Raw genomic sequence first — 27,713 nt, 5'->3', positions numbered from 1 at the left:
CAACCACAGTATTTTATAGCATGGTATGTTCATTCTCTGCTGTAATAGTCAGTAGTCTGACATCTGTATTAGGTTAGTACTCAAAGCGCCCTGTTTCTGAAAGGGTCTAAAATTTTGTGCTGATTTTAGTTTTATAAATTAGTTTTGTAAAGTTAGAGCATTGTTGTTTTTATAGCGCTTTAAAGAGAGTCTGTTATCACTGTCCATAGGTGACATAAACAGTTAACAGATTGAATCTTTGTTTCTTATTTCTGTGTATTTGATGTTGAATAAAGGAAGTTTGACGATATATGCAAATGAGCTGCAAGTGCCCTGGGGCGTTCCTCCCCAAATGCTAGTGCCCATTGTCGGGTGGTAATAATTCAATTAAGAATTATTAATTATGGTCATAAAAATAATTAACCATAATAAAATAACATTTATAAAATTTGTCATAAATTCTTAAAATCATGACCTGGTGAATTGTAGACAACCTAATTGATACAATTCACATCTGAGTCCGACTGTTTCCTCAGATAAATAAGTTCTTTTTGACGTGAGATGACGTTAATGATAAAATGTAGTTCTGCATTTTACAATAATACACAGGTATTATAAAAATATGCAGATTTATTGGTTACAAGATTATAAACATATATAAGTAAATAAACACAATGATACATGCAAATGAATATATATAGCGTTAATATAAAGCATTACAAGCTTAACAATACATGTGAGTGGAAATAACTTGTCACATTATAACCAAGCTATTATTAGGTTAGGATATCAAAATATGAACATAAGTTATATACGTTACTTCTGTTCAGAGAAAACCTCATGATATCAGGATGGGCATGTCTAATCCTAGACATCATTATAGAAAGCTAAATACATTCTGCCCCCCCTAACCAACTACACATCACATGACTTCAAGATGGGCAAATCCATTCAAGGATATAACTTAGAAGAGACAACTGTATCCTTCCGCCCCATCCTGGACTATTTTCACATATATAACATTGGTAAGACTATTAAGACAAATAACAGGGATCTAGGATCTTAAATGGGAGGGAATCCATCACTTAGCTTGGCGAAGAATGTTCTATCAAAATATATATAATTATTTAATGCTTTGCTAGATTATGAGTCTAGATTCTTCTGCCGGTAGAATGAAGCCTCACAATATCCTAAGACTACATCTCAATATGGAGATGATCAATTTATTTAATCATTTATTTATTCGCCAATCTAGATGGTATAATTTCACCCACACTATCAAATTAGTCTTAATAAAATGAAATATCATTTTCTGTGTCTCTTACCAAGTCCTAGTAGGAATCTCACCTCTGCTCCTAGGAAAGCTGGGTGGTCCATCATAGCGCATCTCATTATGGCTTTCATTTTGATAGACCCCTCTAGAGAGCTCCACTTCTCTCTTCCTTTTTTTAATCTCCAGCTCTCGCCTCTCTTTTTTCTTGCTAGCTCTCTCCTCCCATGCTACTCCGCACACGAATAATTATTCCCCCCCCTTATCTAAGAATCATCCCCTTTAGGTTAGGGATTCCCAATCAGGTAAGTTGGGTGTATTCGCATGCTAATAACATCATGATGTCATATCAAACTCCTAATATGGTATAGAATAAATAGTGAAATAATATAATGTTGTCCATCTGCCTCCAGATGGCACTGCGGTATTGTAGATGAACATAACGACTTTTAAGCATTAAAATTAAATATCTAATAATATGTTCACATGAACCTCGTTGACCTTTCCATATAAATCATTGAGGAAGGTCTTTTCCTGACACTTTTAATTACCTATATCCTGGACTTGTTGGAGTTGACTGTCTTCTCCTATCTTTTTGAAATATAGGTTGACTTGGTGAAAGTTTTATATAGCGGCTTTGATGCTTGACATCGGAACTTGTACATTTCATTTATCTACATCCACGAATAACTATTGTTTTGAAATCCAATTAACTTAAACTTATTTGTTTCTGTACCTTCTAAATGGTAAATACATGGTATAACATATATATAAATCGATACATTGTTACACATAGATAACACATTATATGAATTATTGATTAACATATGTTGTAAACTAAATATACCATGCAGAGATATATATATATATATAATATAATTATGAATATATAAATTGAACCTCATACAGCAGGTGTGTGATACAGACATGAGTCCTTATCAAGTAACCTTGTTCCCTCCAGACAGACATGTTTTAGGGAGTTGGCATACTCCTTAACAGATGGTCTCATATCTTTAGTAATAACTTTTAAATACAATGTCCATCTATGTTCCCAATTTTTTTTTTTTTTCTGTAGACTGAACTTGCCATGAACTCATCTTGGCTTCCTCAGCCACATAATATAACTTTGGTTCAGGCTGATCTTATTCTTAAAGGCAATGAGATGAGCATTCATTTTGATTATAATGTCATTAGATAATATTGTATACGTATGAAAATGCCCAACACCATGTCCTCCAGAGAATGGCGTTATCGCTCCTCCTATGTTTCACTCTAAACCAGCCCCAGTGCCCTTACGTGTGACGGACTCTTGAAGTCCCTTATTGCTGCCATGGTGTGAGATTGTGAAACAACAATTTCCTAGCGAAATTTGGGCTTTGTCAATAGTAGGACTACTTAACAAACCTGAACCATATAACCTCCCCTTCTTTTTCATCTTCTGCAATGGATTTATATTACTTTTTGCCTTTTGAAGACCTTTCAGTGATGCTGAAACCTTAAAGGGCTTCTGTCACCCCCCCATTTAGCAATTTTCATTATCGGACATTAGATATTTGCTAATGTCAGATGAGTCCATATATATCACTGTTACCTGTCTCTGTGCTGTAATTTCAGTAAAAATCTTACTTTTATAATATGCAAATTACTTCACTACCTGCAAGTTGGGCGGTTACTTGCTGGTAGCCGCCGCATCCCAGGACAATAAACGCCCCCTCCTTCACTTGATCTACAGGGCCAGCGAGCGCTCTCCTCCTCTCGCTGGCCCTCTCTGCCCATAAAATCCTGCGCCTGCGCCGTACCTGTCCTCATTCGGTGCAGGCGCTCTGAGAGAAGGACGCTCGCTTGCCCGCTCCTTCCTCAGTGCGCCTGCACCAATGACGTCAGCCTACACCCGGAAAAGAAGCGATGCTCTTTTCCGGGTGTAGGCTGAATTCATCGGCGATGCTCTTTTCCGGGTGTAGGCTGACGTCATCGGCGCAGGCCCACTGAGGAAGGAGCGGGCAAGCGAGCGTCGTTCTCATTCTGGATTTTATGGGCAGAGAGGGCCAGCAAGAGGAGGAGAGCGCTCACTGGCCCTGTAGATCAAGTGGAGGAGGGGGCGTTTATAGTCCTAGGATGCGGCGGCTACCAGCAAGTAACCGCCCAACTTGCTGGTAGTGAAGTAATTTGCATATTATAAAAGTAAGATTTTTACTGAAATTATAGCACAGAGACAGGTAACAGTGATATATATGGACTCATCTGACTTTAGCAAATAGCTAATGTCCGATAATGAAAATTGCTAAACGGGGGGTGACAGAAGCCCTTTAATGCCTGACCTCTGTGGTAAATGCTGGAATTGAGAATTACCATTTGCTTTGCTATCATTTCCTTTGTGTAACATAGTCTGTCTCCGGAAAAAAAAAGTCAGTCAGCCGAGTGATTAATTTGTTGGTTTGCTGCAAGGGTGCCCTTGGGATTCTCAAGGCAGTTTATGTGATTTATTTCTAATCTTATTCTGGAGGATTCACTTGCACGCAGGAGATAGATTGTAGCCATTGTTACTCTTCTGGTTTGATGCACGTCACCTTTCCAGGTCACGTAGGCCTCAGTCATTGCTTGAGGAAATCCCTGACAATACATATTATGTGATCTGATTTCAGTGAATACACTGATTCATGTGGTTAAACCTAATGTCACATTGACAACCACGCTTCTTTGTAAAACTCTCCCAGCGTGAATTACCATGTCTGACTTTAAAAAGTGGCACCATTGTTTAAAATGGAATTGTACTCCTTCCTTAGCTCACTTACACATTATTGAAACATGTCTAGTCTCCAGATATAGCCTGAATTTTTTTTTTACTCTTACAGGATCCAGTTTTAGGGTCAGTGTTATTTGGAGTTCATTTTCACCATCCTCTTAAGTCCAGTAAGCCAGTCTAACGCCACCATTACTCTGGTTCCTGCTGGTCTCCATTTACTTCCAGGCAGTGCTCATGTGCCGTCTAAACACGTGACCCCCTGTGGCCGTCTAAACACGTGACCCCCTGTGGCCGTCTAAACACGTGACCCCCTGTGGCCGTCTAAACACGTGACCCCCTGTGGCCGTCTAAACACGTGACCCCCTGTAGCCAGTCAGTGGTGATCAATTGCACTGGAGTGGCTGTGGTTTAAATAGGCAAGTAGAATTAGCTGTACATAGACTCTTTGAACCTGATTTATCATGCCTTAACTCCAGAATTCTGGCTTCAAAAAGTCGCAAAATAGTGGTTTTGTGACTTTTTGCACTGGCGTTTTTACACCACTTACTCCAGTTTTGTAATGTGGGTGTGGTTTGCTATTTTAATAAGTTTCACTCCCGATTCATCATGGAGACTTTTTTTGCAATCTCGTTCTAGTAGGAGGGTGGAGTAGGAACCCTGGAGGAGCTTTTCTTGACAAAAGTGTTAGGTTTAAGGATAAGGCAAACTTATCAAACAACATGTGACATTTGTGAAATGTGGAATAATTCCTGCAACACAGATTCAAGCAAAACCTACTCCAAATATTCACCTCTTTGACTTTAATGTGCATGTTTTTGGTGCAGTTTGGCGCATCTAACTTTAGAAACATCTACTGCATCTAGCAGTACAAGGGTTGTATCTCCCCACAAACGAGGCATGACTTCACAGGAAAAAGGAGTTTTGTAAGATGTGACATTGTGTGCCACAATTCTGGCGTAAAATTTGGTAAGTCAACCAACAGTTGGTATAGCGTTATAAATGTGATGCAGGTCTAGACACCATCAATAGGATTAGTAAATCTGTGTTTCTTGCTACCTATTAATAATGTGCATTCTATTTCTTCTTCTGCAGGACAGAAAAGTTTTTGCAAAAACCATGAAGTCGTTTGTTCAAAAAATTGCCACAGTAAGTTTTCGGCAAAGTAGAATCCCTTTTGATGTGCATTAAAGAGAAGTCCTAACCTTATTCTATAGCAGACAGAAAAGAGAACACCCAGGGCTGTCCTGCGGTGAAGGGCTTGCAGTCGTGCAGCTGCAGTTACGGCCTGTCGCTGATAAGTGAAGAATAACATTTCTCAGTACGTTGAGGGCTTTTTTTGTATCTCTTCCTGAGTACAGGTATCATAGAGTCCATTAGGCGGTATTAAACCACTGGCTTGGCCCCCATTCCCAGTCTGATGGCATTTTGTGCAGAATTTTATGCTTGTGACTTGTTTGTGAAGACAATGTTAGACATAGTGCTGGAACTTGAAGAAATGGTTTCTCTCTAATGTTCTGCTTCACCGATGAGCCATATTTCTTCAGTGGATATTAGCCTTCACTTGATGCTCTTACAAGTGCTCTACAAAGGATGTTGTGTTCTTGCAACTTCTAAAATGTTGGGTTCAGTGAGTTGCAGATTTAAAGATGAGGCAAAGATCACCTTTTGATAAAAATGCAACAAAAGACGGCATTTGTGCCCGGACTGCTGGGGAGAAGCAGCCATTCACAAGGAATTAGCACTATTTGCCCATCCTTTCTTGATCACTTTGTTGGATTTCTTGTGTAGCAGCTGAATGGATGGAAGCTATAGACTGCTATAGTGTCAGGTTATTATGGCAGATCAGTTGGTTCCGCAAGTTCTCTTTACTGGTTGAAACTAGAGGAAGACTATAGAAGAACAAGGACAGACCAACATTCAGCAACAATATTTTTAATTTTTTTTTGTAAAAGGATAAAAAAAAGTACTCTACCTTCCTCCTCCACCCACAGAGTGTCTATACATAATCCATGAGGCTATGTGGGGGGGAGTGCGAAATTAAGTGAAAATGAAGGACTTCGACTCACTAGCATATATTTCTACAACTCTCCCAAAATGTCTGTCTGCCCTAAAGACACCTGATGTTAGGTCATCAAAACCTTGTAAAAGTGCTACTTTTAATATGCAGCACAAGCTCACCATAGCCAAGGAGGACTCTTCAATGCTCTCTGAAGAATTAATCAATCTAAAACCTGCTTTTAGCAGATATACAATTTTAACAGTTTGCGCAGAATCTGAAAACCACTTTTTCATAATGACTTAAAATCAATAAGGCCAAAAAAAAAAATACATCTCCGTTCCAGCTCAACACTTTGTAAATTCTAGGAAAGGCTCATTCAGGTTATAGTGGTGACCAGGCTGAGATGGCCTTTCCTGGCATTTCCAGCACGTTGCCAGGAAGGGGTGAGCAGTAGTCAGAGTATAGAAACTTAATAACCACCCTCTATTTTCTATCACTGACCCAGTTACTTACCCACTGCCACACTTTTTCCCACAGTCCAAGCATTCTCATCTTATATACCGACCTGTTATGTTGCACATTGTCGAATGCTTTGGAGAAGTCAGTATATATGACATCCAATGGCTCAGCCCAGTCTAGTGTAGAACTTCTGAATATTGGTGTTTTTCCCCAGTCCTATAGATCCGACCCTATCACTAGGTCTAAATATTCGAAAATAAGGGTCTATCATGTTAATTTTTTTAGAACATGTTTCTGTTGTGTGTTTTTTTTTTTTTGTAGAACTTATATATTTTTTTTTCTTGTTCTCCAGGGCGAATTTTCTCATCTGGTTTTGCTGGCAATGTTCGATTGTGTGGATGATACAAAGCTTGTAAAACAGATCATTCTTTCTGTGAGTATCCGTCCAGTCAAGTTTTACAAGCCATTCACATTGCAGTGTATATGGTGGGAAAATCTCTCAATACACACTAGACCAAATTCAGCTATATGCCATATGGTTGTGTATGTCTTCCCTAGACTGTTAATGGTTGTTCTTTATGTGTGCCATTAGGTATGCGTTGTGTGTGTGGCCGCCTAATGAAAATGCAACATCTCTCACTTCTCTGTACGTCAAAATAAAAGCTACTGTATATCAGCCAGAAAACTCTCTTTGCTGATGTTCCAGTTTCTAGGCATATGTGTGTCAAGTGTCCATTAAATATTGTTAAAATTCCTTTAATCTGGCATTAAAGTGGGTGCCCCATTAAGATAACTTATCCCTTAAGTTGTCTACACCTGCATTCAAACGGGGGAGCATAGGCCCCCATTCTCGTGATTGGCAGGGGCCCTAGTGGTAGGACCTCCGCCAATCTGACACTTATCTTCTTTCCTGTGAATAGGGGATAAGTTGTCTTAACCCCCCAGTGACCACTCTGTTTTTTCTTGAATTGCAAAGACATGTTTTCTGGACTAATAGATGCCAGATTAGAGGAATTTCATTGTTTGTATTTGAGAAAAGCTGAGACTTTTTTTACATTTATAACTGTCCTAATTTGATGATTGTGTGTTGCCTAATCTTCAAATGCTTTCCACTATGTCGTATCCTTTAAATTGGCAGCCATTTTAATTTATGCGCTCTGCTTTCTTGTTTGCATCGCTTCTGTGGGCCAAGAGCCCCAGACATGAAACAATATAGATGTGCACTCCATGCGTTGCCTGCACTTTGTCACGTCCATGGCGTCTTTCTAGCTTGACAGCGGATTCTCCACAAAGCCCCCATCCTGTGAGATTCTATGCCTCATTGTGGTCACTAAATCGCTTTTTCTGCTCCTTTTATACCACAGACCTGGCAGTTGTGTAGCAGGGTTAATAATCCAGCACATTGCATTTCAATTGCTTGAGAGGGTCTGTTGCGCCAGATAAATCTACCAGGCCTTCATTCTGCTAGTCATAAATTAAATAGCTTTTCTTAGAGCAAGTCATTTTGGTGGCTAATAATTCAGCATTTCCAATTTCTAACCTGTGGACCTAGACCGGGATTTTTTTTCTTTTTTTTTAAAGTAGCAATTAATGACCCCCTGTTAAGTCCTGGTGTTATGTATAATATAATGGTACTGGCTTTACTCTGCTAGCATGCCCCTATCCAATAGTACCAGCTTGGCAAGTGAAACTGAGGCCAGAGGACACACAGGTTAGTGTTTGACATGAGAAATGCCAGTGGCACGTATAATCCTAAATCCGTAATGCCCTGTAATACAACTGTGCTTGTCCTTAAGCTCTTGTGTAACCTGTTTTTTATACTAAATGGATACAGTGCACAATAAAACATAAAGTATAGAATATTTTTTTATTATACTGTGTGTGTGTGTGTAGAGATAGATATTGTCATGCAAAGATTTGGGCACCATCAAAGCAACATAAATCACTGCGAAAGGTGCACCACAATGATATGCAACTGACAACACTGGCTAAGTTGTATCTTAGCACCTCTCAGACCATGTTCACACACCGTAGGCCTCATGCACACGACCATTGTTTTGGTCCACATCCGAGCCACAGTTTTTGTGGCTTGGATGCGGACTCATTCACTTCAATGGGGCCGCAAAAGATGCGGACAGCACTCAGTTGCTCCGTTCCGTGGTCTGCAAAAAAAATATAACCTCTCCTATTTTTGTCCATTTTGCGGACAAGAATAGGCAGTTATATCAATGGCTGTCCGTGCCGTTCCGCAAATTGCGGAACGCACACGGACGCCATCCGTGTTTTGCGGATCCGTAATTTACGGACCGCAAAACGCACAACGGTCATGTGCATGAGGACTTAGGCCACTTTATTTCAGTTATTTTTCACCATCAAAACAACTGTGAACAGTTAAGCAAGTTGGAGATCAAATGATCTCTAAAAGGCATAAAGTTAAAAATGACACATTCCCTTTGTATTTTAAACAAAAACAATTTTTTATTTTCAAAGTAACGAAAAAGGAAAAAGGGCCTGAAGCAAAACTTTGGGCACTCTTCATGGTTAGTACCTTGTAGCACCCCCTTTGGCAAGCAAGTATCACAGCTCGTAAATGCTTTTTGTAGCCAGCCAAGAGTCTTTTAATTCTTGCTTGAGGGATCTTCAGCCATTTTTCCTCGCAAAAGTCTTTCAGTTCTGTGAAATTCTTGGACTGTCTTGCATGCAATGCTCTTTTGAGGTCTATCCACAGATTTTCAGTGATGTTAGATCAGGGGACTCTGAGAGCATTGGTAAAACCTTCAGCTTGCTCTGCCTTCTCTTCAAGCAGCTGAACGGCAGGGGTGTCGGGAGTTGGACCCCAGACAGTCTGATAGCTCATCAAGACTGACAACCCCCTTAATGGTTGGAGAGGTGTTCTTTTCATGAAATTCTGTGCCCTTTTTTCTCCAAACATGCCTTTGCTCATTGTGGCAAAAGAGTTTTATTTTAAACTCATCAGTTCACAGCACTTGTTTCCAAAATGCATCAGGCTTGTTTAGATGTTCTTTTGCAAACTTTTGATGCTGAATCTTGTGGTGAGGACACAGGAGAGGTTTTCTTCTGATGACTTTTCCATAAAGGCCATATTTGTGCAGGTGTCGTGGTACATTGTTCTACTGTTCAGCAACTCCAAAGTCTGCTGAATCTTCCTGAAGGTCTTTTGCAATCAGGTGGGGGTTCTGATTTGCCTTTCTAGTAATGCTATGAGCAGCTGTCTCTGAAATTTTTCTTGGTGTTCCAGACCTTCTCTTGACCTCCACTGTTCCTGCCATTTCTTAATTATATTTCAAACTGAGGTAATGCAACCTGAATACGCTTTGATATCCTCTTATAGTCTTCTCCTGCTTTGTGGGCCTCAACCATTTTTTATTTTCAGAGTGTTAGGTAGCTGCTTAGAAGAATCTATGGCTGCTGTTTTTTGGGACAAGGTTAGAGGAGTCTGGGTATTTATAAAGCTTTGAAATTTGCATTACCTGGCCTTTCCGTACAAGGATTGTGAACAAGCCCTCACAGGTCATTTAAGTTCGGGGACCTCTCTCAATGTTATCTGAGTGCTCAAATCTCCTTGGGTTCCCATACTTTTGCAAGGTACTCCTTTCCTTTTTTCACTCAAAACCAAAATAATACACTGATATTGCTTAAAATGTTGAAAAGTGATAGACCTATCTCACTTTGGCATTGGCAATCCAGCAGCGTTGGCCGTGCTTGCACACTATGGGAAGAAGCACCAGCCTATGCGCACTCTTACAGTCCCAGCCACCAGAGAGGCCAGTGTTTTTTTCCTATAGTGTGCAAGCACGACCACCACTGCTGGATTGTAGGGTGTTAGTAACCTCTGGATACAAGCAGTGTATAATGTGATGGAAAAATTGATCAAGCCAGCAAAGGAGGCAATATGGACGATAACCATACGTTAATAAGTGTCTTTTTTAACTTTCACTACATGATAAATGGCACCTGCTGAATTGAGACAACCCCTTTAAGTCTGTGTCTCAAGCACATGGCTGTCACAAAATAAAATCCCTTTATCCTCTTACCGAATGTTACCAGGTGAAGAGTTCCATAATGGAAATGTTGGATTAAGCAAAGATTAGTTAAAGCTAGCAGAGTATTTATTTAACCAGCCATCCAGAGCAGCGCTCATGGAATATGCTGTAGCCCTAATGTTCTTTGATGTTTTACGAAAACACTTGTTTTTTCTGGCGCTAAGAAGCCTGGGGGCAGATGGTAAAGCAAAAGATTATTCATAGAGTGGAAATATTGTCTGCAATTTTAAATCCATTGGCTTCTTGATTAGAAACAAAGTAAGGGTGGTACTTTACCAAGGAGACGCCTTTTAATATAGGGCTACCCACTATGCATTGCGAATTCATGGTTTACGTTCACAATGGTCTCTCTATTTCTTGTACAGTGGCTGTATTATAATATCCTATTTCTTGTTAGGTGTTTTATGTTTTTGGAATTCTTTTATCTCGAGCAGCTGCGTTCTGTTTGGATACTCGTTGACCTTTCTCTATATGTCAGACTAAATCCGGGGTGCACAACCTTCTCTGTTCTGAGGGCTGGCAGACTGAACCATTCCCCAGGGCTGCAAAAAATATGAAGCGGTATTGCCATCTAAGACATTTTAGGCTGGGTTCACACATGACTGATTAGCTGTGGATTTTTTTAGTGCGGGAAATCTGCAGCGTTGTACGGAACCAGTAAAGTGAATGAGCTTTCAGCAGTTCTCCGCCACACATGGCAGAAACCAAATCTGCTGCAGAAGCTGACCTGTGGTGCCGATTTGAAATCTGCAGCATGTCAATTTAGACCGCAGATTTCACCCTTTCCAATGCAAGGACTGACACTGCATCTAATCTGCAGCTTTTCTGCAACAAAGTTCGCAACAAAAACTCACCACTGGGGGCATTTTTTTTTCTACTGCAGAAAATCCTCAATCAGTCACATGAGAACCGGGCCATAAGTGTATTTGCAATCCGTATATGGCCCGGTATAGGATTATTCACATGGGTGTTTAATTGTCAGTTTTGAAAACCGCAGCATGTCCTAGATTAATTTTTTTGCGTATTTGCTTCCAAATATGCACATTTTAGTCTATGGGAGTGCAAGAAGGAAGAAATGGGCACGTCAATCCGAATAAATTACTGATGACAATGCTGATATATCATCGAGAATCCGTGTGTATTCCGGAGGCAGAATACGCACGGCATATTAAAAGTCTTCTTGCCAGCTCCAGTTTCCAGACTCTCACCTCTTGGGAGAATGGGGACCCCCTTCTCCCCAGTTCTCACTGCAGAAAGTGTGTCTCTCTCCACTGTAGTCTATGAAATGCTGAAACAACTGAGCGTTTCTCTACTTCCATAAACTACAATAAAGAGACCACCTCTCTACTTAATTTACTCGTTCCTGGAGTGTCACACAGGGACCAGAAGACCTCTATTTTGCCATATAAATGGGTCCCAGAGATGGATATGCAATGCTCCATTAGTTCAAAGCGTGCCACTCCATTTCTCTCTGACATGAAGCATGTCTATGACCAGATGGTTGCGGGCTACACAGTGACATCACAGACCGCATGCAACCCCCGGGCTGCAGCTTGTGCACCCTAAAAGGATCCGTGTGTGTATTGACAAATTTACTATAGACTGCTTGGTGTGTGTAGGTGTGTATATATACACTGTATAAACATCAGAGATAGAGATATTTAGAGCATATAGAGAGAGATATTTAGAGCAGAGAGAGAGATATTTAGAGCATAGAGAGAGTGTTCTGGTTCTGGCCAAGCTGCCAGTTCGGTTGATGTACTGCTCCAAATTAATTAATTAATGTACGTGCACGGAGAGATCAGACTGAGACAACTCACAGCAAGGAGTTAAACAGGATCTCTAGTTTATTTAGTAAAACAACACACAATACATAAGTTTTACGACAGGGAGGGGGGGTGAAAGATAAAGTATATCTTTTCTATTGGCTACAAACACTCTATGCTTCTCTGTAACCTTGACGGCCAGAAGAAGAAATTCCTCCACCCTCCCCCCTTGCTCGTGGGAGATACCGTTACTTCTTATTCTTTGTAACTGCTTGCTTGAGCTGAACGGAAACCACAAAGAAACACATGATAAAACACAAAATAAGATTCTAGTTTATAGGTGTTGGCTGAATGCCTGGCCGCCATCTTAGCTAAACATAGTCCTCAACAAGCAAGTATCCATTTTGTATCAATAGTCCATAACAGTCCCCCCTTGGAAACTTGATTGTAGACTTTCCCTTCGCCTAGCGAATCCCCTGGGCATACCATTCGTATCCTCTTCACCCGCAGTGGCGACAACCTACCCCTTATAGGTAGGCTCCCGGTTGCTCGGACTTGTGGTAATACCCTGGGATTCATCTCACCCTATCTCAGCCAGGCATCATTGTGAGGAGGGGGAGCTGTGTTGAATGATGTTTCCTTCTGTCCTTCCTCATCGTAGAGGAGCATAATAGGTCGTTCATCAGTTTTCTTCATTCTTTGGTTTGTACTTGGAGACAATAACAGTGTGTCCAGCTAGGAAAACATGTGACATTAGCCCAGTGTCCCTCTTGCCAAGGAGTAGAGCTATGATCTACCGGGGGTCCTGATCTGTTTATCATGAGCCATGGGGCATCTGCCCACCCTGCAACAGGTAAGGCTACTTCCTTGTCCTTGTTTGTACTGGATTTAACTTGGTGTATACTAGTGAGAAAGATGGTAGAATTAGACAGGTCAATCAGTTCAGAAAGGTCCAGGGGTATTGCAAAATAAGGCATACTGGTTGAACTCACGGGACTGTGGGTACAGATCCAACAATCTCTCAGAGTTTCAGTCTCCTTCAACCCCTGGACTAAAATTTGATGGTGCCGTATCAGTGAATTGTCCCATTCATCACCCAGTGGCGTGAATACTGCAGATATGCCCACTGTCAAAGTCATGATCAGTATGTGAATCCTCATGGCTTATGGTTCCTGGGACGGTGGGACAGCCTTCACTCTTTTACAATGTGAAGCGTGGATCCAGGTGGGTCTCCCTTCGAGTTTCACAGAGGTTGGGGTGGTCAGCAACACCTGGTAAGGTCCCTCGTATCGTGGTTCGAGGGTGCTTCTGACGTGTTTCTTGACCACCACCCACTCTCCAGGTTTGAGAGTGTGGCTTCCCTCCAGGGAGTTAGGATCTGGAATGGAAGAGAAAACTTGTGCATGTATATTAGACAATTGCTTGCTCAAGGCTATCACATATTTTGCAACAGATTCATAATGCATTTGTAACTGTTGTGGGAAATACTGTCCCATTCTTGGCCCTGTTCCAAATAGGATCTCATATGGGGTTAGTTTGTGTGGGGGCCTTGGTGTATGCCTAACTGAAAAGAGGGTTATAGGCAAACACTGAACCCAATTAAGCCCTGTCTCCCTGGTCATCTTCAGCATTTTAGATTTTAACACCCCGTTCAATCTTTCGACTTTGCCGCTGCTTTGGGGCCTGTATGGGGTATGATACGCCAGGTGTGACCCTACCATCTTCCAGACCTCTTGGGTTAGACTAGCAGTGAATGCTGGGCCCTGATCACTCTCAATGACCTCAGGTACTCCGAACCTACAGACAAGCTCCTGCATCAGTTTTTTTGCAGTAGTGGTTGCTGTCTGGTTTCGGACGGGGTAGGCTTCTGGCCACCCAGAGAACAAGTCTATCACTACTAGCACATATTGAAACCCTTGGCACATTGGCATCTGGATATGATCGATTTGTATCCTCTGAAAGGGATATAAGGCTTTCGGGAGACATTTTCTGGGAGTGGGCTCGGTTCTGCCGGGGTTACACTCTGCACAGATGAGACACGCTTGAGTATGTCTCACCAGGACAGGGGTTATCCCTGGGGCCACCCATATTTTGTCAATTAGTTCTTTCATGATGGTTTTGGATTGGTGGGTGGGCCCATGGGCCACTGAGGCTATTAGGGGATAAAGAGCTCTGGGTAGGCAGACTCTCTTTCCTTGTGTCCAGAGTCCAGATTCTTCTTCGAGGGCTGATTCTTTCAGCCAGATTTCTTTTTCCCTGGGAGTGGCCTGTTTCTGCATTTGTTTCAGTAGGTCCCATGTGATTTCTTCTTGTTCCAGGTCCTCCTGTGTTATCATAATCTGGTCTGACTGGACTCTTTCCTCTTTTACTGCTGCTTCCTTGGCCGCTTGGTCAGCTAGGGCGTTTCCTCTGGCCTCAGGGGTGTCAGCTCGAGTATGGGCCTTTTACTTTGATCACTGCCACTTGGTTGGGCAGGAGTACTGCTGCCATTAGGGCTGCTACTGCAGCAGCATTCTTAATCGGGGTTCCTGCAGCTGTGATGTAATCCCTGGCCTTCCATATTAGTCCAAAGTCATGAACCACTCCAAAGGCATATCTAGAATCTGTGTAGATATTGGCAGTAGAGTCTTTTGCCATGAGGCCGGCTTCAATGAGGGCAATGAGTTCAGCTTCTTGTGCTGACTGGTCTGGGCGCAATTGTCTTGCACACAGCACTTCATGTTCACTTGTGCCATGCCTGTATGGAACTTCCCCTTGTCATCGGCGTACCTTGAGCCGTCCACAAAGAGTTTCCAATGAGGGTTTGTCAGAGGAGTGTCTTGGACTGATGGTGGTGTCCCTACTTCAGCTTCCATCATTGTGATGCAATCATGTTCTTGTTCCTTGTAAAGAGAGTCGGTTGAGGCCCATAGTTCTTCTTCCTGAAGATCCTCTTCAGCATGTAGATCAATAAAATCTTCAGAATCTCCATTATACTCCCCCCTTGGAAGAGGAAGGAGTGCAGCAGGATTGAGGATGTGGCACCTCTGAATGGTGACATTATCTGGCAGAAGCAAACTACACTGAAGCCGAAGGTGGCGCTGTGCAGTGAGGTGTTTAGGTTGAGTCTGCTGGAGGATGGCAGAAATGTCATGGGGAGCCAGAATAGTGAGGGGATGACCCAGCACAACGTCAGATGTGACGTTTAGAAGAGAGCTGGCAGCATGGATAGCTCTGACACAGGAAGGGGCGGCTCTGGCTACCGGGTCAAGACGCTTAGAATAGTAACCCAAGGGCCGATTGCGGCCACCATGAGTTTGAGTGAGGACTCCAGTGGCATGACCTTGGCGTTCCATGACATACAGCCGGAAAGGAAGGTTGTAGTTGGGGATGCCAAGAGCAGGGGCAGATGCAATGGCGGCCTTCAATGACTGAAAAGCTTCTCCGGCCTCCATTGTCATCTGGAAAGGAGTAGCAGCATTGCGAGGTATACAGTCATATAAGGGCTGCATGAGGACAGAAGCATCAGATATCCAAGGCCTGCAGTAGGAGATGAGTCCCAGAAAGGTTTGCAGCTGATGAGGAGTGTCCGGGAGTTGGATGTCAGAGCCTTCTTCCTCGCCTCAGTTAGGTGCTTGTGACCTTGAGAGATGCAATGACCTAGGAAGACAACTTTGGGGAGACACAGTTGTAGTTTGGCTTGTGAGACTCGACATCCAGCAGAGGCTAAAAACTGGAGAAGTGAGACAGATTTTGTCATGCAGATTTGGGGAGAGACCGCACAGAGGAGAAGGTCATCCACATACTGGAGGAGTTCCACATCCAGGTGATCTGCTTGCCAGGGTTGCAGAACAGAGGACATAGCCTTGCTGAAGCAGGAAGGGCTGTTTTGAGCCCCTTGAGGCATAACAGTCCAGGTGTACTGTTTGCCTGCATGTGTGAAAGCAAAAAGAAACTGACATTTCTCATGTAAGGGAACAGAAAAGAATGCATTGGCCAGATCAATGACAGTGAAAGTAGTGGCAGTGGGTAGAATGCCAGCAAGGAGTGTGTGCGGATTGGGGACAATAGGTGTCTCAAGAACAGTAGCCTCATTGACAGCTCGGAGGTCCTGCACCATGCAGTACGTTGGAGGCTGTCCCTTCTCCCTTTTCTTCCGAACTGGGTAAAGGGGTGAGTTACAGGGAGAAGTAGTGATCTTGATTGCCCCATTCTGCAGGAGGGCCTGCACCTGGAGGGTAATAGCATCCTGTTGTGAGATAGAAAGCGGATCTTGCGCTTTGTATGGCAGAACCTTGGGATCCTTCAGGGTCACAGTGACTGGTGGGACATTGAGGCATCCGATATCCTGGGGTCCTCTGGCCCAGAGAGTATCGGGGATGAGGTGCAAAATGGTTTGCAGCGAATCCCCTTGCTCATATGAATCAGTGCAGAATTTTATTGTCAGACATCCAGCAGCCGTGGGTGTCACATAATTTGAGTGAAAACCACAAAGACCAGGAAGCAAGACAGTTTCTTATCAGAAAGAGGATCTTAAACTAACACAGAAGAACCTAACATTTCTGTGAAAAGAAAAAAGGTGGGGGTCAACTGATCCCCCGTAGCTGTCCTGCAATGTGGTGGAATGATCTGCTAATCTTGCTTTCGCCCATTTCTGCAGTTGTTCTATAAAGAATTCTCCAGACTCATGATCCCGGGGGTCAAAGTTAGCACCTTTTAAGTTCAGGGATGTGGATTTGATCCATTATCAGTGTGGAGTATTCACCTGCTGTCCTTGTTTTCCACTATACTTTGCAGGTCCGACCATGTGCACCCATAGGTTTGATGCACTTGGGACAGTTTCCTGAAAAAGGGCATGGGATGGGTCTCAGGGTCAGGCAGTAAATTCACTATGGTGAATAACTGTTGTGGGGTGAAAGACACATATTTTGGTGGTCCCTGTGGCCGGTTAAGTGCTAGGGCTTCTTTCAGTGTCTCAAGGTTTCCCTGCTCAATTTTCTGTAAGTTCTTTTGTAACTCTGTAATCTGACCCTGCAGTATTTGATCTTGTGAACGTCGTGATGGGCGCACGACCATGGGCACAGTCCACTGTGGTGCCAGGGATAAAGTTGGCGGATCACCGTAGTCTGTCGGGGTACCCCGCGAAGGAGTCTGCATATTACCCGGTGCATTTTGTATGCCCATTGTGGATTCTGCAGCACCGTCTGCATCCCCCTGTTCTGCTTCATCAGGTTGCCCCCCTACCATTATAGGAGTAAGGGTGGCAGGTGAGTGTGGTAGCATGAATGTACCGTCTGGGTTAACCATGGGGTACAAGGTAGTAGGAAGGGGCAAGGGTGACATAGGAGTGACGGGGGGGTCCGGACCGAATGATATTAAAGGTCCGTTCATGGGCGTTGGCTGGGGACAAGATGGCGCTGTAGCTAACACGGGAAGTGATGGGACGTGCCGGGGAGTAGTTACCAAGGTGTGGTTTTGTGGGTGGGGAGCCCCACAGGCAAGGCACGTATTTCGGGAGGAGGGATTCTGTTGACCACATGTTTTGCAGGTCCACCCACCTGCTTTCTTCCCGGCGCCATTATAGGGTGTTGGCAAGTCATGTATCAATGCAACACCAGGTTTACAGAAATATCTCTGTCTTTTCTCATCAAAATTTAGTCCCCCCCCCCCGTCTGTTCAAATTCTTTACTACAGTCCAACCACACACGGACCATGTCTGTCAATTTATCATCCTCTAACTTCCCCCTCTTCTCGTTTAACAACACTTGCCAGGTGGCACTACAAAGGATGCCTCCTTTACAGACACTATAACTCTTCTCCAACTTAGTTAATCCTTTTATAAAACGTTTGCCTCTCCTGTCCGCCACGTACTGTTCAGGAGAACAGTAACCCTTCGGGACACTTTCCTCATTTCCCATCTTCTGGAACCTTCACCTTGTTCTGGACAACACAGAAACCCGATATAACACGTTGAGCCTAATGTCCCACACACTCTGGGTAGACACTGGCCGGTCTCCTCCCTTCTGTCGCCTCTCGGTCACAACACCAGGGTGACCGATTGACACAGGCACTTTAGGAGACCTTTGGGTTTCTATCAGTCTGTGTTTCCGTTACAAAGGGTCGCACATTAAAAACAATAAACCACAATACATCAAGGAAGAACCCTTGCGTACTGTCTAATCGTCTCTCGCACCTACTGGAGCCGCCTAAAGACCTCTGTATAAAGTAATCACTGGACGTGAAGACCTTTGAGTCCCGGCAGCACACTCTGGGCTACCCCGAACCGCTCTCCACCCATCTGTGATCGTCCCCTTTATGGAGATTTGAGTCAGACGCCGGGCTGAACTCCGATACAGGCACACAGGAGAACTCCGTGTCTCAGTCAGTGATACTTGTCAACAGGGTCTTCACAACTTATAGGCACAACACAGTACATCAAGACTTTAAAAAACATATGGGGTTCTTACTTTCATGCCCTCGAGGACGTCCCAGACTGCTTCCGCACCCCTCCCTCAGACGAACACCAAGAGGCTACACCAGGAGACACTTTATAGGCAAGATGACTCAATTTTCTCACCTCATATCACGGGTTGCGATCCCGGTGTCCGTTAGTGCGCCTCTCCTCGTCTGGTCTCCGGGGATGCGGGAACAGAGGGTCCAATCCTCGAGCCCCACGTTGGGCGCCAAAATTGTTCTGGTTCTGGCCAAGCTGCCAGTTCGGTTGATGTACTGCTCCAAATTAATTAATTAATGTACGTGCACGGAGAGATCAGACTGAGACAACTCACAGCAAGGAGTTAAACAGGATCTCTAGTTTATTTCGTAAAACACACAATACATAAGTTTTACGACAGGGAGGGGGGGGTGAAAGATAAAGTATATCTTTTCTATTGGCTACAAACACTCTATGCTTCTCTGTAACCTTGACGGCCAGAAGAAGAAATTCCTCCACCCTCCCCCCTTGCTCGTGGGAGATACCGTTACTTCTTATTCTTTGTAACTGCTTGCTTGAGCTGAACGGAAACCACAAAGAAACACATGATAAAACACAAAATAAGATTCTAGTTTATAGGTGTTGGCTGAATGCCTGGCCGCCATCTTAGCTAAACATAGTCCTCAACAAGCAAGTATCCATTTTGTATCAATAGTCCATAACAAGAGAGAGATATTTAGAGCATAGAGAGAGAGAGATATTTAGAGCATAGAGAGAGAGAGAGAGAGAGAGAGATATTTAGAGCATAGAGAGAGAGGGGGGGGATGTGTAGAGCAGAGAGAGGGGGGGGATGTGTAGAGCAGAGAGAGGGGGGTGGATGTGTAGAGCAGAGAGAGGGGGGGTGTGTAGAGCAGAGAGGGGGGGATGTGTAGAGCAGAGAGAGAGGGGGGGATGTGTAGAGCAGAGAGAGAGGGGGGGGATGTGTAGAGCAGAGAGAGGGGGGGGGATGTGTAGAGCAGAGAGAGGGGGGGGATGTGTAGAGCAGAGAGAGGGGGGGATGTGTAGAGCAGAGAGAGGGGGGGATGTGTAGAGCAGAGAGGGGGGGGATATGTAGAGCAGAGAGGGGAGATATGTAGAGCAGAGGTAAAAAGAGATATTGGTGTATAAAGAGGGAGGCAGGAGGGAGAACCACTTGTAGTCCTGGGTTAAACAAACCTGATTGATTGAAATTGGAGAATCTAATTAAAGGGAACCTGTCATCAACTTTGTTCTGCCCATACTAACGGCAGTATAAAGTAGAGACGGGTGAGTTGATTTCAGCGGTCTGTCATTTAACAGTTAAAAATAAGTGGTTGCCGAGAACCAACATCACAAACATTGCAGACTGGGCCTGGAAAAGAGTCCCGGCCACCTGAGAAGAGTCCTGGTTATTCATGAATTCCTGCTCTCCTGCCCACCTGCTGATGACCGACAGTCTTCTACCTAGTTTTCTCCCTTTCTATCTAGGAGAGAACTGCCAGTCATCAGCAGATGGGTGAGAGAGCAGGAGATTAGGAATAACCAGGACTCTTCTCAGGTAGATTTGACTCTTTTCGAGGCCTGTGCTGCAATAATTATGATGCTGGCTCTCGGCAACCACTGACTTTTAGCTCATGAGTGACACATCGCTGAAATCAGCATTTCTGTCACTACTTTATGGTGCCCACAGCATAAAGTTGATGAAAGGTTCCCTTTAAGTGCACTTTCGTTAAAAGCGGCTCCTCAGTCATATGAGTGTTCTCTCTTAGCAGTTTGTACTTTCCTTTTCAGAGCTAATTTCTAAAACTAATTAGGGCAGAAGATGAAGCATATTTAGAAGCTGTGCTGGAGCATTAACCACTTAAGGACCACAGGTTTATACCCCCCTAGTGACCAGGCCCTTTTTTACAAATCGGCACTCCACAACTTTAGCGTTTTATTGCTCGGTCATGCAACTTACCACCCAAATGAATTTTACCTCCTTTTCTTCTCACTAATAGAGCTTTCATTTGGTGGTATTTCATTGCTGCTGACATTTTTACTTTTTTTGTTATTAATCTAAATTTATTGTTTTGGTTTTTTTTTGTTTTTTTTGCAAAAAAAAGACATTTTTCACTTTCAGTTGTAAATTTTTTTTAAAAAAACGACATCCATATATAAATTTTTCTCTAAATTTATTGTTCTACATGTCTTTGATAAAAAAAAAAGTTTGGGTAAAAAAAAAATGGTTTTGGTAAAAGCTATAGCGTTTACAAACTATGGTACAAAAATGTGAATTTCCGCTTTTTGAAGCAGCGCTGACTTTCTGAGCACCTGTCATGTTTCCTGAGGTTCTACAATGCCCAGACAGTAGAAAAACCCCACAAATGACCCCATTTCGGAAAGTAGACAACCTAAGGTATTCGCTGATGGGCATAGTGAGTTCATAGAACTTTTTATTTTTTGTCACAAGTTAGCGGAAAATTATGATTTTTTTTTTTTTTCCTTACAAAGTCTCATATTCCACTAACTTGTGACAAAAAATAAAAACTTCCATGAACTCGCCATGCCCCTCACGGAATACCTTGGGGTGTCTTCTTTCCAAAATGGGGTCACTTGTGGGGTAGTTATACTGCCCTGGCAATTTAGGGGCCCTAATGTGTGGGAAGTAGTTTGAAATCAAAATGTGTAAAAAATGACCTGTGAAATCCTAAAGGTGCTCTTTGGAATGTGGGCCCCTTTGCCCACCTAGGCTGCAAAAAAGTGTCACACATCTGGTATCGCCGTACTCAGGAGAAGTAGGGCAATGTGTTTTGGGGTGTCATTTTACATATACCCATGCTGGGTGAGAGAAATATCTCGGCAAAAGACTTTTCCCATTTTTTTATACAAAGTTGGCATTTGACCAAGATATTTATCTCACCCAGCATGGGTATATGTAAAATGACACCCCAAAACACATTGCCCAACTTCTCCGGAGTACGGCGATACCAGATGTGTGACACTTTTTTGCAGCCTAGATGCCTTTCGGTGTTAGCGTGGCGGCAGGTGGTTTTGTGAACACCATCTAGAGATGGCATGTTGCTTGTGTTACAAGAAAAGCTTTTGGTTTAGACTAGATGCCTATCTGCACTGGAGGTTGAGTTAGGAGCTTTGGTCACAGGTTCCATTATATTTACTGGAGGAATAGTGTGGCATAAACTTACTGAACCCATTACGTTGGGATTTGTTGGGCGCTGTTGGTGTCTTGATCAGTCTTTGCTGTCATTTTCATGTTTCTGTTTATTATGACGTAAAAGAAGAATAGTAATGTGTGCAGAACCTAGCCTTAGTATTTTTGCATACCAGAAGAAGGAATAAAGGTTTTCCTGCTTTTGTAGTCTAATCACATAAAGGGAATATGGCCCTGAGGTTTATACATAGTGGCCATTTTTGATTAAAGACACTACGTGAAATCGGTGATGTGATGACATCATCATGCTGCCCGGCGTGGTGACATCATAGGTCACCACATGCAAGATTTTGTGCCGTATTTTCACGAGCAAATGGATAAGCTGAATGTTTTTTGTTCTTTCCAGCCCCCCCACCATTTCAGGGAAAATTCGTTATCACAAAGCGCGAGAAAATTTGGCTTTGCAGCGAATCGAATTTCTCCTGAAATTCGGATCAAAGTCAATACATTTTGAGACTTTGATTCGCTCATCACTAGTCACACGTACAGTTTGCATATCCATTCATACTCTTATTGGTAGTGATATTTGCATAAGACCTAGGTAATAGGATGATCTGGCTTAGCTATAATTACATGCAAGGGGACAGTGATGCAAACCTTCAATTAGACTTATGTGCACTGTAGGCTTTTAGGCTATATTCACACGACACAGTCAGTTTTTTAATGGCCATTTTTCAACCATTTTTGCATCCATTTTTAACAGCCGTTAAAAACAGCCATTAAAAATGGATTTTAATTTTTTTATTTAAATCCCAACCTCTGCGATATACATAACGTCCCCCAGAGTGGCCCAAAGCAGTAATAATGTGCAGTTTTTTTTAATGCTGATTTAAAAAATATATATATTCACATCCACTTGCATGCACAGAGGGCAGTCACTCTTCCCTTGATGCTGAAGGACCTGCACTTCCAGCGTGATGACGTCACAATGCACCCCCAGTGATCATGCAGAATTTGAAGAGAGCATTATTTTAACCCCTAAAAGACAATTTTCCACAAGTGTAACCGTTTTTAATGGCCTTTAAACGGGTGCACTCTTGTCTAACGGGCGTTTACAAACAGTCCCATTGAATTCAATGAGTTCTGACTGGCGGTTAAAAACGGGCAAAAATAAGACACGTCCTATTTTGATGGCCGCTATTCACTGGCCATTAAAAAACGGCTATGTGAATAGCCCCTTGAATTCATCTTGTTCTAAGAACGGCCGTGCGACTGCTGTTACAAAAATGGTTATCAAAGAGACGTTTTTCTTTAACTGTTGTGTGAATGTAGCCTTAGGAGTCTGATACACAGTGCGATGTAGAACGTCAAACATTAGGTATTTCAGATGGCTGTTTTTTAAATGATTTAGCTTTGCGGTTGGTCTGTGAAGGTTGTCTCTTTGGATGACTGCGCTATAAGGTCAAATAAATTGATGACCAATATCTGTGATCATCGGTGGCCTAATTATGGGTTGCACATCTGTTGTTTTGCATGAACTGCTTTATATAAACTGAAAAGAATCTAACCTGACAGATCAACTTTTCCACAAATATGTGCCTCGGCATGTCACTCTTATTTGATTATTTATGGTGCTGATCTTTCCATGAGTCCTATAGAGCAGGGTTCCTCAACTCCAGTCCGCAGGACCCACCTACCGGTCAGGTTTCCAGGATTTCTTTAGTATTGAGCAGGTGATATAATTTGTCAGTGCATCAGGACTTACCACAGGTATTCATTATGTGGGATATTCTCAAATCATGACTGGTAGGTGGGCCCTGGAGTTGAGGAATATTGCTATAGAGAATGGAGAAAGTGGTCACCTGTCCATTCATCACATGGATGTTGTAGCCAGCAGGACACCCGTTATGGAGCCCATATAAGGGATATGCAATAAATGTCTACGGATGGGAAAACCCTTTAAAGGGAACCTGTCATCATGAAAATTTAGTGTACTCTGCAAGCAGCATGTATAGAGCAGGAGGGGCTGAGCAGATTGATATATAATTTTGTAGGAAAATATTCAGCATAACTTGTAATTTACACATTTAAATTTATGCTCATTCTGCAGCGCTCCAGATGGCGACAAGACTTCTTAGCCTTGTTGCCATTTGCGACAGGGCTGCCGCGCTGTAGCTGAATATTGCGGTGGGGCATGGGAGCCAATAATTCCTTGCCCCGCCGCCGATCACCTACGCTACAGGCCTGAGGTCTATTTGGTAATGAAATCCCAGCGCAGGCGGGCGTGATGACATCATCACGCCCGCCTGTGCCGGGACGCACAGCAGTGAGGTGTGCGCATCTGCGTCGCACCATCCCGGGCCGTACCAGCAGCTAGTGAGTGTCAGCGAAAGGACACAGGTGAGTATAAGATTTTATAGTGCCAACATTACTGGTCAGAAAGGGGGCACTAGGGGGACATTATTGGCCGTAAGGGGAGTACTGGGCGGACATTACTGGCCGTAAGGGGGCCAATGGGGGGACATTACTGGCCGTAAGGGGGCCACTGGGGGGACAGTATGGGGGGAAATTACTACTGTGGAGCATATTTGTACTGTGGGGGAGTAATTACTATGTGAGGGGAAATTACTATATGGGGGCAGTGTGGGAGAAAATTACTATGTGAGAGCAGTGAGGGGGGGAAGTTACTACTGTGCAGGCAGTGTGGGGGGAAATTACTATGTGAGGGCAGTGTGTGGGGGGGATTAATCTAAGGTTTTATTATTACTGGGGCACTATAGGTGGCCTTTATAATTGCTGTAGACACTATAGGGACATTATTTCTAGTGGGTTCACTATTTTTTCAGCAGTATAGTACCTGGGGCATTGGGGAGCACCACGGGCACAGTATTGGGAATGGCAGCAGGATGACATTGTTGGGACACCAGGATGGGGGGGTTGATGGAAAAATAGAAAAATCTACCGTGTCTGTAACAAACTCTGTAGAGATGAGATGCGGCTGAAAGAATTTGTCATGGAGGTCTGGGTCAAATGGAGAAGAGGAAAGAGAAGGTCTACATGACAGTAGATGTCACTGGATGTAAGAGGTATGTGGTACTGTATTCTCCTATATGTAGTGCTGGCTCACTACTGTGTCATCTTCTCAAAGTCTTTTTTTTAAATGTTTTTATTAAAATTATATATATATTTTCAATTTGGCAAATTTTTCAGTTTAGGAGCCAATGGCTCCTGTTTATTTTATTTTTTAGTCTTGAGCACTGATTCTGGGCTTTGAGGTCCTGGTAGCGATTGACAGCCCTCCCTCTATGATTGGGAATACACAGATAGCTCTCAATCACCAATGGGACCAACTTGACTTTAAAGTCCAGAATGATCAGGACTATAAATGAATGAAATACAAGTTTTACTGAATCTTTTCCCATAAAATTATATATCAATCTGCTCAGCTCCTTCTCTATAAGATGCTGCTTAGATGCCACGGGTTCTCTTTAAAGTTAAATAAAACAAAGGATAAGAAATAACCTACTTGGAAGATGAAACTTGCGTTGTCACATTTAATATTTCATACCGCCAAACAATAACCCTTGAATAAATAGTTCACTGTTCCCAAAGTGCTGTTTGCGTTTTAATTTCTGCTGCTGTGTGTTTATTACAATGAAGCATCTGCTCCATTTCACCACAGGAGAGACATTGATCCATGAAAAATGCAGGAGCATCTACACCAGCCAGATTTATATTTAATCATAGCGTTGAAGTAATAAATTGGAATTATTGATTTGCTCTCCTGGTTTGGTAAAAGATGCATGTACTGTGCTCTCAAGTATAGCATGGGCCCACACATATAAATGTATTTCCTGTACTTTCTTTACACAGGAAATTATTAGTGCATTGCCCAATTTAATGCAGGATAAATATGGGCGGAAGGTTCTGCTGTATTTGCTTGGTGGACGCAATTCTGCACATTTCCTACCTGAGATTATTGAAGTGCTCAAACAAGGAGATGGAAACGCCCACAGGTAAGCATGGTGTATATATGTTCAGATTAAAGGGGTTCTCCGGGCTACAGATATTGATGACCTGTCCTCCAGATTGGGTCATCAATATCAGACTGGTGAGGCTTTGACACCCAGGACACCCACCAGTCAGCTATTTTGGTTGCCTTGGCATCAGGAACGATACTGTGTACATAGCTGGAGGCAGACAGTGCTGTACACTGTAGTGGCCGTGTTGGGTACTGCCGCTTGGCTCCCATTCAAGTGAAGTATGCTGACGGTGCGGAGCCTTCTGCTTCCATCCACACACTGTCAGCGCTGCGGCAGCTCGAAACAGCTGATCTGTGGGGATGCTTGGTGTTAAAGACCCACCTATCTAGTATTAATCATTGATCCTGAGGATCATCAATATCTGTAGTCTATTTTTTATGTTTTTGCTCCAATTTAGTTGCATGTATCTCTTTTGCTTTGGGCTGCTCAGAACAGCATCTTGACCTAGGTACTTAAAGGGGTTCTCCAGGAATTAAGAAAATTAAAATACTTACATATTACCTTTTATTATGAATATGTTCCCAAATAGCTTTCAATTGTTATAATGGCTCATTTTGTCTATCATTAGATCATTAGGGGGAAATAAGTTACTTCACAACACTGAGCTAAAGAGCTGCCTCATCCTCCTTACTCCTTATCTTCTGCTCTGCTTGTCAGGGATTATGATCATGAATACAACTGAGCTTCAGATGAATATCTGTAGGAATGGAGTACATGAGGAGACATGAAGTACAGAGAAGAGCTGGGGATGTGGTAATGAGCAGCAGCACTTGTATGCAGTCTCCATTACCACAGTCTGTCCTGTCCGTCCACTCTGTACTTAATGTCTCCCCATGAACTCCATTATGAAAGGTAATTGGGAATATATTTAAAATAAAGTAATATTTAAGTATTTTTATTTTCTTGAATCCCGGAGAACCCCTTTTAATGTGGAATTCCAATGAAAATGATCTTCTTGTATACCATAGATCATCCATGTGAGAGGATGACATTAGTGAAATCTGTGTTTACAAAAGTCGATGATTCTGTCGAGCTCTTAACCCTTTCACTGCCAGGACTGTTTTCACTTCTGTGGCAAACACAAATTCCACTACTTTAAGGGTATCATTGCATTTAGCTGAGCTATCACTGCAAGGTATTGTGTCTAGTTTATCTGTGAATTTCCTGAGGACAAGCTCCCTTTAAAGGGGATGTCCAGGATTAGAAAAACATGACTGCTTTCTTCTAAAAACCATACCACACCTGTACACAGGTTGTGTATGTGTTATTGTAGCTCAGCCTTATTCACTCCAATGAAGTTGGACCACGATACGGACTCTTGTGTCAGCCTTTTATATCTATCGATATCTATCTCTTTTTCTTTCTTTCTTTCTTTCTTTCTTTCTAATGGGTCCGCCGTTTCCGGAGATACGGAACACCGGAAGCACTACGGAGTGCTTCTATGGTGTTACTTTCCGTTGTTCCGCACCGCAAATAAATGACATGTCATATTTTTTTGCGGTGGGACAGACCACGGACCCATTCAAGTTGAATGGTTCCAGCCCGCTGCACGGATGTTGCCTTGCGGTCCCCAATGCACGGAACGGCCACACAATGGCCATGTGCATGCGGTCTCTCTCCCTCTCTCCCTCCCCCCCTCCTCTCTCTCTCCCTCTCTCTCTCTCTCCCTCTCTCCCTCTCTCCCTCTCTCCCTTTCTCCCTCTCTCGCTCTCTCTCTCTCTCTCTCTCTCTCCCTCTCTCGCTCTCTCTCCCTTTCTCCCTTTCTCCCTCTCTCGCTCTCTCGCCCTCTCTCGCTCTCTCGCTCTCTCT

At 43.1% G+C, this 27,713-nt stretch overlaps 1 protein-coding gene across 1 annotated transcript in view; it reads left to right on the top strand.

Moving 5' to 3' along the window:
- Positions 1-27,713, top strand: part of PUM3 (pumilio RNA binding family member 3) — a 93,914-nt gene that overhangs the window by 54,693 nt on the left and 11,508 nt on the right. The window contains exons 12-14 of the mRNA XM_040417119.1: positions 5,085-5,138; positions 6,803-6,883; positions 25,735-25,877. Of these exons, the coding sequence (XP_040273053.1) occupies positions 5,085-5,138; positions 6,803-6,883; positions 25,735-25,877 (278 nt within the window). The remainder of the gene's footprint in view (positions 1-5,084; positions 5,139-6,802; positions 6,884-25,734; positions 25,878-27,713) is intronic.

Source organism: Bufo bufo, chromosome 2, assembly GCF_905171765.1.
Source record: "Bufo bufo chromosome 2, aBufBuf1.1, whole genome shotgun sequence".
Classification (NCBI taxonomy): Eukaryota; Metazoa; Chordata; class Amphibia; order Anura; family Bufonidae; genus Bufo; species Bufo bufo.
The sequence above is the reverse complement of the archived record's forward strand: the minus strand, read 5'-3'. Positions and strand labels throughout refer to the sequence as shown.